The sequence below is a fragment of the Dromiciops gliroides genome, chromosome 2 (genome assembly GCF_019393635.1).
Source record: "Dromiciops gliroides isolate mDroGli1 chromosome 2, mDroGli1.pri, whole genome shotgun sequence".
Taxonomy (NCBI): domain Eukaryota; kingdom Metazoa; phylum Chordata; class Mammalia; order Microbiotheria; family Microbiotheriidae; genus Dromiciops; species Dromiciops gliroides.
The window spans coordinates 240,693,366-240,708,968 of record NC_057862.1 but is presented as its reverse complement, the minus strand read 5'-3'; the positions used below and the strand labels follow the sequence as shown (position 1 = coordinate 240,708,968).

The following is a 15,603-nucleotide window of genomic DNA, read 5'->3' as shown; positions in this document are numbered from 1 at the left end:
AACAGCAGGAAGTGCCCTTTGTCTGAACTGTAGAGTGCAAGAAGGGGAATGATGCATTTTCAAATTGGAAAGAAAGGTGGCTTAGTACTAAGTTGTGAAGGGCTTGTGAAGTTTAACCAAGGAATTTGTGGTTTATCCTAAGGGCGATAAGGAATATTGGAGTTTATTGAGTAGGGGAGTGACATGGTCAGACCTGAGCTTTAGAAAAATCCCTTTGCACTTGACACTTACTAGCTGTGTGACCCTGGGCAAGTCACTTAAGCCCCATTGCCGTGCAAAAAAAAAAAAGAAAAGAAAAAGAAAAATCCCTTTGGCAGCTTTGTGGATGATAGGTTGGAGAGACTTGAAGCAGGGGGACAAACCGGGAGGTTATTACACTAGTTCAGGTGAGAGGTGATGAGGGACTGAACTCTAATGGTGGCTGTACATATAAGTAGAGAGAAGGCAAGAGATACAAGAGATGTGGAGACAGAAAGGACAAAACTTGGCAATTAATTGGATATGAGAATGAAATAAAGTGAAGTATTAATTGACAGTTTGTCTGATCTTCATGTCACTGTTTCAAAAGTGCTAAAAGATAGTTTCTTAAATACTAGATCATGTCAATTTTTTTTTATACTTTATCCTCCCAAATCCTGCTTTATAAGATTGGAATAATCTTTGACACCCTTTTCTCCTTGATTTCTCCCAAATCAGATAATCATCAAATCCTTCTTATGTTTTCTGAGATTAAAAAACAATTGTTAAAGAATCATATTATAAAACATAGGTTGGTTTTGGTCAGTTACTTTGGAAGATTCCCCAAAAGTCTGTAATTCTGCTGTTCTGTCGATACTATTGGCTAACAGATTTTTTTTTTTTTTTTGGTGGGGCAATGAGGGTTATGTAGCTATTAAGTGTCAAGTGTTTTGAGCCCGGATTTTTGAACTCAGGTCCTCTTGAATCCAGGGCCAGTGCTTTGAAAGATAGCATTTTGCTCAGATCCCTCCTATGATAACGACAAAAGAAACCTTCATGGTCATACATATTTTCACCCCAATTCTAGCGCAGGCTTTCTACCATGACTGCTCTCCCTCCAATGAGACCTGAGGCTTTATCAACTGGACAGTTGGACGCTGTGTTTTTAGGCTAATAGAAAAGGAGATAAACCTAATTATAATAATTCACATTTATATAACACTTGAAAATTTGAGAAATTACTTTTCCCCCACAAAGCCTATGAAGTAATGCAAATATTATCTCCAATTTACTGATCAATAACTGAAACCTGAGAAGCTTGTAATCACACAGCTAATAAACCTAATGATCACCTACTCTGAAACTTTTGAGTACACTTTATTTCATACTTTCAAGTAGAGCTTCTTAACCTTTGTGGTGTCCTGGACCCCTTTGACAGGGGAAGACTGTGAACCCTTTAAAAGAACTTATAGGTTTGGTTGAAAATGAAAACTATAATATTCCCTCAACTTATCAATGATATACCCAGTCTTGATTAAAACAGAAGGGCAACAGGAGGACCTAAGCTCAAATCTGGCCTCGGGCACTTGACAATTGCTGGCTGTGTGACCCTGGGAAAGTCACTTAACCCTCATTGCCCCACAAAAACAAACAGAAGGGCAGTTTCTGTAGCGGGGTGTATCACAACCACATATATGCTTTTTTTTTTGTTTTGGTTTTTTGGGTTTTTTGGGTTTTTTTGTGTTTTTTTTTGTGGGGCAATGGGGGTTAAGTGACTTGCCCAGGGTCACACAGCCAGCAAGTGTCAAGTGTCTGAGGCCGGATTCGAACTCAGGTACTCCTGAATCCAGGGCGGGCGCTTCACCACTGCGCCACCTAGCTGCCCCCCACATATATGCTTTTTAACCTCTTCATTTTTATTTTATTTTCTTTTTTGTGGGGCAGTGAGGGTTAAGTGACTTGCCCAGGGTCAGACAGCTAGTAAGTGTCAAATGTCTGAGGCTGGATTTGAACTCAGGTCCTTCTGAATCCAGGGCTGGTGCCTTATCCACTGCACCACCTAGCTGCCCCCACATATGCTTTTAATATCTCCCTAATCCTCTTAGGGTTTTTTTTGGTGCCAAAAGGTGAAATTTGCCCCCCTAAACTTCAACATTTACATAGAATAAATGCTGTTGTAAGATTTTACCAGAATCTGTTGTAAGATTTTACCAGAAATGATTTATTATTATAAACATTTACATAATCACTTTTTAGATGTATAGGTTTTTGATTTCCATAATTTCTGTTTTATAAGCCAGCTCTTAACAGTTCAGACTCATCACCCAGGGTACAAATGGTTTCCCTGGCAACCTTTGCAAAAGCAAGTGCTTGCAACTCCTTTCTGTGTTTGTCAGAACCCAAAGAGGCTTATTAAAATTTTTAAATACCATATTTGAAATAACAAACTATTTCATGTCTTGTCCTGAGGTTGAAGGAAAATGAAATTTGTTCTGGCAGGGACATTTACTATGATTTCTGATTTTAAAGTATCAGGGAGATGAGGGGTTTAAAAGTTTTATCAGTGCAGCAACCTTACCTTAAAACAAGTTCCTGGCAGCTGGTAGAGAATTGATGCTATTACAGTGATCAAGCTCTGCTGGCTAGGATGTCTAGTTGTAGACACTAAGAATGGAGGATGGCGGTTATGGCCAGCTTTGTTCAAGGGAGGTGATGTAGCTACAGAGTGCTAAAAAACACTGGGCGGATGGGCGTGGTGTGGGGTGAACAAGCCATCATAGCAGCTGTGGCTTTTCACATCTGCCACATCTGGCCACATCTGTAAACAGACCAAAGGATCAACTTCAAAAGTGGGAAAATATGGCCATGGTATTCACTAAATACAAGTGTAGATGACGTTATATTTGTAATGGCAAGAGCACTGGACTCAGAGCGAGATGACCTGGGCTCTCGTCCCTGTTCTTCCATTTACTGTGGAGCTCCAGGAAAATCACTTAACTTCTGAAGGTCAGTTTCCTTGTGCAAAATGAGAAGATTGACCAATGAAGATTAAGATCTCTGCGCATTCCAATATTCCTCAGTTTCTGTAATTTTTTTTTCAATTAAGTGTAGTTCAAATTTCAATTAGTTCTCTATAGCACTTAAAGTTTCTCTCCTTTGGGCAAGGCTGACCTGCCTGTCCACAGTTAGGTAGGTATTCCTAGCTGCAAATGATCAGTTTCCTCAAAAGATCTATGACAAACACATGAATACGTGAATGGCATGATGGTGATGGTGATGGTGATAGCAAGTTAACATTTGTATAGCGCTTTATGGTTTGCAAAGAGTTACCATTTACCATTTTACCATTTAATCCTCACAACAGCCCTGGAAGGTAGCTTATTATCCCATTTTGCAGGGGAGGAAAGTGAGGAAAGCATTGGCTGGATTTGAACTCTCAGGTCTTCCTGACTTCAGCTCCAGCACATCCTTTCCATTACACCACCTAACTCATGGTGGAAAGAAGGGTAGTGTTGTCCTGCCACCTTTTTTTAGGATCCTTCGTGGAACTTTAGGTGCACTCAGATGTTTCAGGCATGATATTTCCCTTCTAACCTCTTCCTGAAAAGCAGAATGTTTTGCCTTTTTATAAGAATGCTGATGGTAATGTCATAATAGGATACACAGACCAGTGAGGAGGAACCATTAGCTCCCAAGGCAACCCATTCCACTTTGGAATTGCTCTGCCAGGAGGTTTTTTTCCTGACATGAGTCTAAATCTGCTTCTTTACAGCTTCTACACACTGCTGCTAGTTGTGCTTTCTGGGTCCAGTCAGAATAAATCTGGTCCCTACAGCTCCCACAAAACCTTTCAAATACCTGAAGATGGTTAATTATCATGACACCTATGAATCTTTCCTTTCTTCAAACTTTCTTCAAACAGTTTCTTCACCCAAACTCCATAGGACATGATCTTGAGACCTTTCATCATCATGGTCACTCTATGGATACTGACACTTATCTGGGCCCTTCCTAAAATCTGGTCCATGAAGTTGAGTACAGTATTTCTGATGTGCTTTGGCCAGGGCAGAACACAGTGGGACTATCATTTCCCTAAGTCCTGGGTTTATGTCTCTGGTAAGATAGCCCAAGATCACATTACCCATTTTGGCTTCCGTTCTTAAACAAATAGTTCAGACATCACTCAATTTAACACACCGAACTTAAACACAGTTTTGTTTTGTTGGATTTATGCAGTCACTCGTGGATTTGTCTCTTTTACTATTATACCAATTGCCTTTAGTGAATCATAGGATCCTATTGTTACCTCCTACATGACTACCTCCTCCCCATTGGTGCCTCTATTCTTTTATCCTTTTTGACAGGTTGGGTAATCACCTAAGAGAAACTGTTGATCAACATACATATACTGTATTGTATTGCATATTGCTTGGAATAAACAAGCAATTTAGGTGTACTGTTATGTTTCTATTGTTTACCAGTGGATGAGCCTAACAGAAATCTGCTTGCAGAAAATTTTCAGATAATTTCAGATTTGGTCACAAAAAAGCCAAAGGTACCAGCCAGAAAAACACATGCTTTTTAAAAAAGATTTCACCATAACAGTATCCATTTAAACAGCTTGCCTTCTCAGAACATTTTTATGTTTATTTTCTGAACAAAGAAACCCATTTCCATGAGCTCCAAGGAGCAGCTCTCCATGCCTTTAATGTATCTGCTACAAGCCTCTGGATTGATATATTGCACTGTAGAAATTTAATTTAGCAAATACTGATAAGCTAACACTGAACGGCTGTCTTGTTGCCTAGCAAATGCACTATTTTAGGAGGAAGGGATGATTGCCTGACAAGCTTCTATGTTGAGCATTCATACCACCATGTGTCTAAAAACACCTGTAGACAGCAGTGGCCGACGATCATGAAATCCATATGGGATGGCTCTTGAGATCTCAAGCCAGGAAATGTTCATTTGTTTTGAAAATGCAGAAACTTGCGGTCTCTAGTATAATGATCTTACTCTCCTCCCCCACCCCCAATCCCTCAAATTCCATCCCTTTGCATACTCTTCCCTAAATATCAATGGACTCTAGTTCCTGAACAGATGACATTTACTCTTTCATGTTGACATTATTTTGCAGTTCCATGGGCTTTCCTCTCCACAGTCTCCTTTCCCTTCCACTCCTACCACAAGGCGGACCTTGCACAGAACTTTGTCGGATGAAAGTATTTACAGCGGTCAAAGAGAGCACTACTTCACCTCAAGGACTTCAATTCTGGACCAAGCCTTGCCCAATGATGTCCTCTTCAGCAGCACATACCCCTCCCTCCCAAAGTCTCTACCTTTACGGAGGCCATCATACACATTAGGAATGAAGTCATTACATGGTAAGTGGGTCTTCCAGCTGTTACAGTTCTCTCATAATAATGGCTGATATAGCAACAGGTGTCTTGATTTTTAACTCAAACAGATAATTCAGAAAATGAAAAAACAACCCAAAAAAACCACCTTTCCATCTCCTGATGCAATGATGTAACTCCATTTGTGTCTCGATACTAGTCCTTTCCTTGCATGTTGCCAACTAAATTATCCATAATCTGTTTATGAGGAACCAAGGCAACATCTAACAGTGGGACTGAGGTGAGAGAAGGGATTCATCTCTAGCTGATACCATTCTGTTTCTCTTCTGGACAATTATAACTAATGATAAGACTAGTAATAATAATACCACTAATGATGTTAACCATCAATGTAATGTTTCAGCAGTCCTTATGATCATGATGTGGCTCTGTAATTGTGTCCTGGACTATTTTTCTGGTCCATATTACATTTGCTATGGCTGGAAGGAACCCTGTATCATTTGATACTAAATTATGGAAGCATGGGGTAGAAGTAACCTTTTCCTTTCACTTGCCAATAGACCTATTTGCTCTTCTCCCTATCCCCATTTGAATTTAGGGTATTTTTTTTTCTCATAGAGAATTTATAGCAGTAAACATTGATAAAGTCCTTACTAAGTTCATTGGATTGTGGTGGTTTGGGGTGAGTCTATAAAGGTGATTTGAAACAAAATCCTGGGCATTAGTTAACACTGACCCATATACCTAATTCCCTTCCTCTCTTTATTCTTCCATGTGAATTCCACTGGATTTTTTTTAATATCCTTTTGACCTGCTATACTTTCTCATTCTCCCAGATCAATCTTTGTCTTTCCCTTATCTGCTACTTTCTGGTAGCATTGTTTCCTACTCAGATCTCTCTGGGTCCCCCTTCTTTATTTACATTCATCTCCAAAGTCATGTGCTTTATCCCATTCCTCTGTGAAAAACTTGTTTTTCAGTAGATAATCCTAAACTCTTCTGCTACTGCTTTCTTCATGTTTAAACCATTTCTAGTTTTTATGGTGGCTTCTCTGATTCCAGACTTGCCCTTGGGTGCTTCACTTATCTCCCTATACTACCTTTGGAACTATCTGCCTTGACAGTAATCACATTATCATGAATTAAAGGATTTATTAATGTTCATTGTTGTACAAAGGGAGATGATAAACATGGCCCTGTTTTAGGGAAACTTAAAAAGTAGTTGCCTGGTAAACCTTGTTACCCTCCTGTGTATCCACCATTGGACTCTCTGCCATACCATTGGTCTCTAAATGGTCTCCAGTTGCACATGTAGCATGGTGCATCCTTTCCCTCATTCTCAATTCTTCATCTCCTTTGGGAAATGAACTGCAACTTATTTGCTCCTCTAACTTTCAGCTTCTAGAGAATAGACATGCAGCCTGCAGTTGGGGTCAGAAGACCTTGGTTTGAATTCTGGCTTTGTCACAACTAGCCATGTGAACATGGAAAAGTCCTTCAGATTCTCAAGATCCTCATCTGGAAAATAGAAATAGTAATACTTCTACTACCTATCTCTCAGTGCTACTGTGAGGAAAATATTTCATAAGCCTTTTAGGACTATAGAATTGTGAGTTCTTAGCATCTTTTTTCTTTTTCTTTTTTTTTTTAGTGAGGCATTTGGGGTTAAGTGACTTGCCCAGGGTCACACAGCTAGTAAGTGTCAAGTGTCTGAGGCCGAATTTGAACTCAGGTCCTCCTGACTCCAGAGCCGGTGCTCTATCCACTGTGCCATCTAGCTGCCCCCTTCTTAGCATCTTCTTATTCCTTTTTTTCCATCTTCCTCTTCTAGTGTGTGTGTATTGGGGGGGTGGGGGTGGAGATAGTGTATATTTCCCATTTCCTCAGAACATGTATTCCCAGAAGGGAGAAGTGATTTATTGGGTGTGGGCTGTGTGTCATACCTCACACATAGTTTATACTTAATAAATATTAAATCAGTTGGCTTCACAGTAACTTCAGAGTAATAGGCAAGCAGAGCAAATCCAGCGATATTCACATGCTGAGCTATTTCCTCATGATCAGTGTCAAACAGAGAGAGCCTGATGGTAAAACCACAGGGACTGAATCAAGTCTACATCGTTTCTGAAGAGACAAAATGCCCAGAGTCTTTCTGGCTGCCCGTGGTGGTTACTTTTTTTTTTTTCTTCAGGCTGCTAACATTGAGGATTCTGTTGATATTTGATCATCACTTTGAAGGGCTGTTTAAGTCGGGAGCCTAATGAACCAAGTGTGGCTTCTGTGCCTTTTCCTGACCAAAGGGGTAGGGCCATGCTGTCCTGGTTCTTTCCTTTACCCTCTGCTTTTGAATTTTTTCTGAGTGGCAAACATGTGCAGGGTTGGTTATTTTAACTTGATTCAACTAATGTTTGTGAAGCTTCTGTTGTGTGGAAGGCACATAGTGAGTATACAAAAACAAAATACATCTTACCCTCAAAGAGCCTCCTTTCTACCAGGGAAGAAATGCCCTTTTTTGTACCATGGACCCTTGTGGCAGCCTGGTTATTTCTGTGGACCCCTTCTCAGAAAAACGTGTTTAAAGACATAAATTTATTTTATTTATTTATTTATTTTGGTAATAAAGTATTTTATTTTTTATATAAATAGTATGGTTCATTCAGTATCTATACTCCACAGTTCTTTTTTTTTTTTTTTCCTGGATTTGGAGATCCTCTTCTATCATGAGTTCCCTGGAACTCTTCTGTACCATTGCATTGGTGAGAAAAATATAGTCCATCACAGTAGATCAACACACAATGTTGATGATACTGTGTACAGTGTTCTTCTGGTTCTGGTCATCTCACTCATCATCAGCTCACGCAAGACCTACCAGGTTTCTCTGAACTCCTCTTGCTCATCGTTTCTTACAGCACAATAGTATTCCATTACATTCATATACCACAACTTTTCCAGCCATTCCCCAATTGATGGGCATCTCCTCAACTTCCAATTCCTTGCCACCATGTAAAGAGCAGCTATAAATATTTTTGTACATGTGGGTCCCTCTCCCCTTTCCATAATCTCTTTGGGAAAAAGACCCAAGAGTGGTATTGCTGGGTCAAAGGGTATGCACAGTAAAGACTCAGGTCCTCCTGACTCCAGGACAGATGCTTTCTCCGCTACACCACCTAGCTGTCCCAAAATATTTTTTAAAAACAAATTCACTAGGTGGCGCAGTGGATAGAGCACTGGCCCTGGATTCAGGTGGACCTGAGTTCAAATGTGGCCTCAGACACTTGACACTTACTAGCTGTGTGACCTTAGGCAAGTCACTTAACCCCAATTGCCTCACCAAAAACAACAACAAACCAAATTCATATACCTCAAATTTAAGAATCCCTGCCCTGTCCTAGGGAGATACAGCATGTTCACAAGTAAATATATTCAAAGTAACAGAAAAAGAAAATAAGAATTGGGGGTGTGATGGGAGGGGTGGGGAAAGGGATCAGGAAAGGCTTATTTATTCAGGGGGTGGCATCTATGCAGTGCATGTTCCCAAATCAAGTTAGAACTCGACCAACTCTCATGACATAGCCTAAAACTTAGTTGGCTCTGAATATGACTGAAATTTCAGGGTTCGGGGGAGAGGGGGCATGTGTGGAGAGGTTAGCATTTATTTTCTTTTCAGGGGGCACCTGGGGCCCTGGAGATAGTTTTGAGTGGTGCACAGAATTGTTCTACCTACTTGCCCTTGGTGAGAGCCAGTTTAAGTACAACTGAGTATTTAATATCTCCCAGTATTTGTTGATTTCCATTTACTCATAATTCTGCTAATTTTAAGCACATTAATAACTAGCAGCTGTGCTTCAAAGCAGTTCTTTGCATACTTGGGAAAAGAAAACAACTGCTAAATATATTCTGTTATATACCAGCTTATCTTAATTGACAAAATGTTTTAACTCCTTGTAAACAGGTATTTCTAGAGATGCACATGGATTTGCACTAATCATTTTTTCTGCCTTTTGTTTTACTTGTATGATCACACGCTCTAGACTCATCCCCCAGAACTCTCTATCTTGCCCTTGCATCTGCCCTATTTCAGGAACTTGCCCACAGTTTCAGATGACCCTTACTAGGCCTCTTTTTCAGTTTTTTCCATGTTTATAATTTGGTACTGGCCATCATGCCCTGAAATGCAACAAAGTGACCCATTCCATACCTCAAATCTGGAAAATGAGCTCCTCCTTCAAAACCCCCCTAGAAGATGTCACTGTGGAAATGTGTTCATTTGAAGCTTTGTTTGGCTTCCTTCACTGGTGTTGACAATGGTTGAGTATTTATAAAATGATATTGTGTCACTTTGGATTCTGTGTGTATGGCTTCAGATTTAACCCAAGGTAGGTTCAGAGTTATTTACATAACCCTTGAAAGGAAAAATAAAGGCTTGTGGCCTATAGGTTATGGTCAGTTATTTTCCATATGCATACGAAAACTTTTAAAACCTAGCTATCTCCTTTTTGTGACTCGTCCTCTTTTATTTTCTTCTCCTATTAAAGGAAATTCACTAAAGGGGAATGGCCTCTCAGTTTCCCCACCTCCAGTTCCTACTTGCACTGACTTCATATAACATCTCCTGTACATAATGTTGCTCTTTTAGGAGCAAACAAAAGAATGGATCTTTGTTTCTAGCGTTAGGCTGTAGGTCAGAATAGTGTAGAATTTCTTCTGTTGTTTAATGAATTAAAGATTCCTTTCTCATCACTTGGCCAGCAACTCAAGATCAGTGCTGGTGCATAAACAACACCAATCTAAAATATAAACTTGTTTGTAAAATTTTACAAAATGGAAGGTGGTTCAAAATTATGATCACTATGGCTGATAAGCCAAGAATTCTGGTACACATGCCTCCAGTTTGGTGAGAGACATAATCATTGGGAAGACATCTAAGGATGAAAGGAGAAAGTGGACAGCACAGGAAAAGTACAAGAGATCACACATTTATAAGTTTGTCACAAACTCAATATCAACAACAATAGAACCACCACATTTGGATTCTTAACCTCATTTCCTGGTGTAGTAAATAAAGAGGTAGTAATATCACTAAAGAAAACAGATGGAAAGTGCAGCCAGCAGCAAGGTGGTGCAGTGGATAGAGCACTGGTCTTGGAATCAGGAAGACTGGAGTTCATATCCTGCCTCAGACACTTATTAGATATGTGACCCTGGCAAGTCACTTAACTTCTCTCTGCCTCAGTTTCCTCATCTGTAAAATGGGGATAATAATATCACCTAGATTTCTGGGTAATTGAGAGAATCAAATGAGACAATATTTATAAAGTGTTTTGCAAACCTTAAAATGCTATATAAATCCCAGCTCTATACATTACCAACCCATGTCTTCATTTTCATCTCTATGAAATATTTATGAAAACAGTCAACATATCTATCAAGGTCCACCCTGATGAAAGTGAGAAGAAAATCCATCTTTCACAGATTATATTCTCTAGTAGGCTATATGGGGGCAGCTAGATGATACAGTAGATAGAGGACCAGGCCTGGAGTCAGGAAGATCCATCTTCCTGAGTTCAAATCTGGCCTCAGACACTTGTTAGCTTTGGTTTCCTCATATGTAAAATGAACTAGATAAGGAAATGGCAAACCACTCCAGGAAAACCCCAAATGGAGTCATTAAGAGTCAGACACAACTGAAAAAATGACCAAACAAAAGCCATATCTTCACACTCACACAATTGATTGTGTCTGTTGTTTTTTGATGATAGAAGTATTTGATTCAGTAGATCTGGATCACCTCTGTGAGGGGACTCTGCAATACTTTTTTTTTTAATTAATAAAGTATTTTATTTTTTTCCTGTTACATGTAGAGATAGTTCTCAACTTTTGTTTATTATACAGGCTTTCCAATTTCAGATTTTTCTCCCTCCCTCCCCCCTCTCCTAGACAGAAGGTAATCTGATATAGGTGTTTTATATATATATGTATGTATGTGTATATATATATATATGTATATATGTATATGTATATATATATATACACACACATACACATAATAACATTAATCCTATTTCTGCATTAGTCATGTTATAAGAGAAAAATCAGAGCAATGATGAAAAACCTCAAAATAGAAAAAACAACAGCACCAAAAACAAAAGAAATAGTATGGTTCATTCAGCATTTATACTCCACAGTTGTTGTTTTTTTTCTTGGATTTGGAGATCCTCTTCTATCATGAGTCCCCTGGAACTCTTCTGTACCACTGCATTGGTGAGAAGAATATAGTCCATCACTGTAGATCAACACTCAATGTTGATGATACTGTGTACAATGTTCTTCTGGTTCTGCTCATCTCACTCATCATCAGCCCATTCTGCAATACTTTTATGTCCCCAAGCTTCTCCCTCCAACAAAGCATTGATTTTCTTTTAGCGTTAATATTCTTCTAGTGATCGTGTATGGCTCAGTGCTACTTCTCCCAAGAATTAGTGCATGCGGCAGGCATGAGTATGCTGGAACATACAAACATCTAAGAATTGTGCAGTAGAAACAACAGAAAAATATCAGTAAAGAGATGTGTTACTGAAGAAAGAGTTAGGTCAGCCAAGTAACAAAAGGAGAGGATCCCACAGGTGATCCATTGATATCCTTATAATATCAAGAAATGTAATAGAAGTATTCCAGGAGTCATGTGGCCCTCCTCCAAAGGAGTTACAAGGGAGCATAAACAGTTATACAAGATAAAAGTGAGTGGATAGGTTACAATATGTATAAAAACTTTATGAGGAAAGGGACTATGTCCTGCCTAAATTTTGCATCCTCCTCACTTCAGTGCCTGCCTTGTAGGGAGTACTGATGTTCTGATCACAGATTCATCCAACTAAGTATTTTTCTCACCAAAGGATTCTGGCCAGTCGCTCCTAGACAATGCTAGAGCCCCTTGCTGCCTACAAGGAACCAGGAAGATATTGACTGACTGGCCACTGCATAGACACAATTAGATCAATATGGCTTTAGCTTTGGTGCCCTCCTGGAGAAGTCAGATCTAAGGGAACAGAAATAAGGAGATTCAGGAACTTCTGGGATTTTGGTAATGATGCAATTGACATATTCATTCAGTAGAATTTGAATAAAAATGTTCTTAGTGTTATTCTTTCTTAAATATATCTTTCTTTTCCTTTCCCCTCTGATAGAACTCTCCCTGGTGATCACTAAGTACAATTTAAATTTTTTTTTTTTTTTTTTTAGTGAGGCAATTGGGGTTAAGTGACTTGCCCAGGGTCACACAGCTAGTAAGTGTTAAGTGTCTGAGGCCGGATTTGAACTCAGGTACTCCTGACTCCAGGGCCGGTGCTCTATCCACTGTGCCATCTAGCTGCCCCTACAATTTAAAATTAATCAATCAACACATTCCTTCTTTTGGGAAATGTAAGCCTCATGCTTCATCATTCAAGCAAATACTTTAAATACATACTGCAGAGAACTATGGTAGGCACTGAAATGTGGAGGATGCACATGGTCTCTGTCCTCATAAAGTTTTACAGTGTGAGAGGGAAATATGAGAACATAGCTATCATATACGATTTCAATGATGAGTATTACAGTTACACAACAAAATAGTATGTGTGGTCCGAAGAGGAAGGTTATTACCAGTAGGGGCAATTAGGAGAAGAGGTGGCATATAAGATGCTTTGAAAAGATGTCTGGGAATTCAATAAATTGGGGTGGGAAGGTTGACATTCCAGACATAGCAAACAGATGGAGTAAAGGCACTGACATAGAAGGAGGCCACAGTGCTTGACTGGAAGGCAGAGTTTTGGCTCAAGCATAGTTTTGGGGAGGAGAGTAATATCAGAGGCTGGAAAGGGAATGTGAAAGGCCCCAAGTGCATAGGAATTTGAACTTTATCTGGTAGGTAGCACAATGGTGATATGACTAGTTCTAGTTAATAGGATTGTTCTGGCTTCACTGGAAAAGATGGATTTGTGGGAATTATAGAATCTTAGAGTTGGAAGGATTCTTGGAAGTTATCCAGTTCTACCTGGGACTATAGCTTGAATTGCAGAAGGCAAATCTGATATCTGATTGATACTCAGTCTCCTCCTCTCCAAAGAATAAAGAGAAATACAAGCAAGGCAACCCTGGAGTTGGTCAAGAACAAGATAAGAGTATTTTTCATTCATTTCAGAGAAGTCTTAAAGAGTCCAGGACAGAATGAACCCTTTTGCTCCTTTAGAGCATATCAGAAGATCCCCCCTGGTTTGGGCTCTAGGATAAATCAGTGATTGCATGAGATCTTCTGAGTTCTCCAGGATTTTAGGAAACCTGAATCTGTCCCAGGCCAAAGAGTTTGGGCAAGAGATTGCTTCAGTCCTCTGTTTTATATAACATGCCTTGGATCGAAAGTAACTTTTCCACAGTTTATGCCACAGTCAAAAATAAAAAAATTAAAATGTGGTCAGAAATTTAGAGCATTTACTTTGGCCCTCAGTCTATTGAACAGACCATCTGCAGGAGAATTTATGGTAAAACTTAGTTGAAAACTGCACAAACAATAAAGCATGGAGGGGTTGCAATATGAACTTACAGAAAGAATATCCACCTATCTCCTTATCCATAAAAACATCAAATCATATTTCCTTTTAAAAGAAATTCCAAAAAAGACAAAAAGACCTATTTGTACAAAAATACTTATAGCAGCTTTTTTAGTGGTGGCTAAGAATTGGAAATCAAATGCCCATCAATTGGGGAATAGTTGAAGAAGCTGTGGTATATGATGGTGATGGAATATTATTGTGCTATAAGAAATAACAAGCAGGATGATATCAGAAATGCCTGGAAAGACTTGTATGAACTGATGTGTAGTGAAGTGAGCAGAACCAGGAGAATGTTGTGCACAGTGACAGCAATACTGTTTGATGAAGAACTGTGAATGACTTAACTATTCTCAACAATACGATGATCCAAGACAATCCCAAAGAACTAATGATAAAGCATATTATCTACCTCCAAAGAAAGAACTGATATTGATTGAACACACACTGAAGCATGCTAGTTTTCACTTTTTTTTCCTTTTATTCAAGATTTTTATACAAAATTACTAAAAGGCAATGTTATACATAATTGCACATGTATAATCTATATCTGATTGCTTACTGCCTCAGGGAAGAGGGAGGGGAGGGAGAGGAGGGGGATAGAATTTGGAACTCAAAACTTTAAATAGGGGCGGCTAGGTGGCACAGTGGATAGAGCACCGGCCCTGGAGTCAGGAGTACCTGAGTTCAAATCCAGCCTCAGACACTTAACACTTACTAGCTGTGTGACCTTGGGCAAGTCACTTAACCCCAATTGCCTCACTTTAAAAAAAAAAAAAACCTTTAAATAAAAATGTTTATTATTACTAAAAAAAAGAAAGTCCCTGAATGTGGATAAGCAAAGAATAAATTCTCATCCCCAGTGGCTGGCCAATGGTGATTAACAGTGAGCTGTTTTTCTTCTGATTAAAGGTAGTGGACATTGAATGTTTCATTATTTTCTTCTGAATGTCCCTTCTTCCTTCTACTTCCTTGCAGGAGAGTTCTCAGCTTCAGACAGCTCCCTCACTGATATCCAGGAGCCGAGAAGACAGCCTATGCCTGACCCGGGTCTCATGCCCTTGCCAGACTCTGCTTCTGACCTGGATTGGTCAAACCTGGTAGATGCTGCCAAAGCTTTTGAGGGTAAGTATAGTGAACCCTTAAGTTGGAAAGTTCCCTTAGCTATCCTGTTGAAATATACATGACAAAAACACAACGATGTTCCCACTCAGGGCCAACTTGATTGTTTAATCCTAATTCTCAGTGACATAACAAGAACACAGACACTTTCTGGACAGACTCCAGTATAATGAATTGCTTTTCACGAATGTAAATCTATGACAAGGATGTCTGGCTGAGTCTCCCATCTGTCATACTGAAAAAGGAGGGGTGTGGCAGAATCCTAACGGTCATTCCACTGCCAAGAACATAAATCCAGAGATGAACCCTCACCACATTGTGAAGACATTTCCACAACGTGGCTGAAATATATTTCAGGATAATTTGGGAACTCTTTCTTCCCTAGCCTCCAGTCTCTGCCACCAGTGGTCTGAGGCCTCCCATGCCTTCCCCTCTCCTTCCTTTATGCATAGTCAGTTGGATACTTTATATTTTCCTCTTGCCCATTTTAAGACTGACCACGTTACCAGCCCACTGGTCAACTGACTGATTCCCACCACCTTTTTTAATGTTTGCTGAGCTAAAGCAAACCCCAGATTTTG

The 15,603-nt window shown here is 39.5% G+C and overlaps 1 protein-coding gene across 1 annotated transcript in view; it reads left to right on the top strand.

Moving 5' to 3' along the window:
* Nucleotides 1-15,603, top strand: part of SIPA1L1 (signal induced proliferation associated 1 like 1) — a 381,936-nt gene that overhangs the window by 358,643 nt on the left and 7,690 nt on the right. The window contains 2 exon segments of the mRNA XM_043981815.1: nt 5,096-5,342; nt 14,879-15,025. Coding sequence (XP_043837750.1) covers nt 5,096-5,342; nt 14,879-15,025 — 394 coding nt within the window.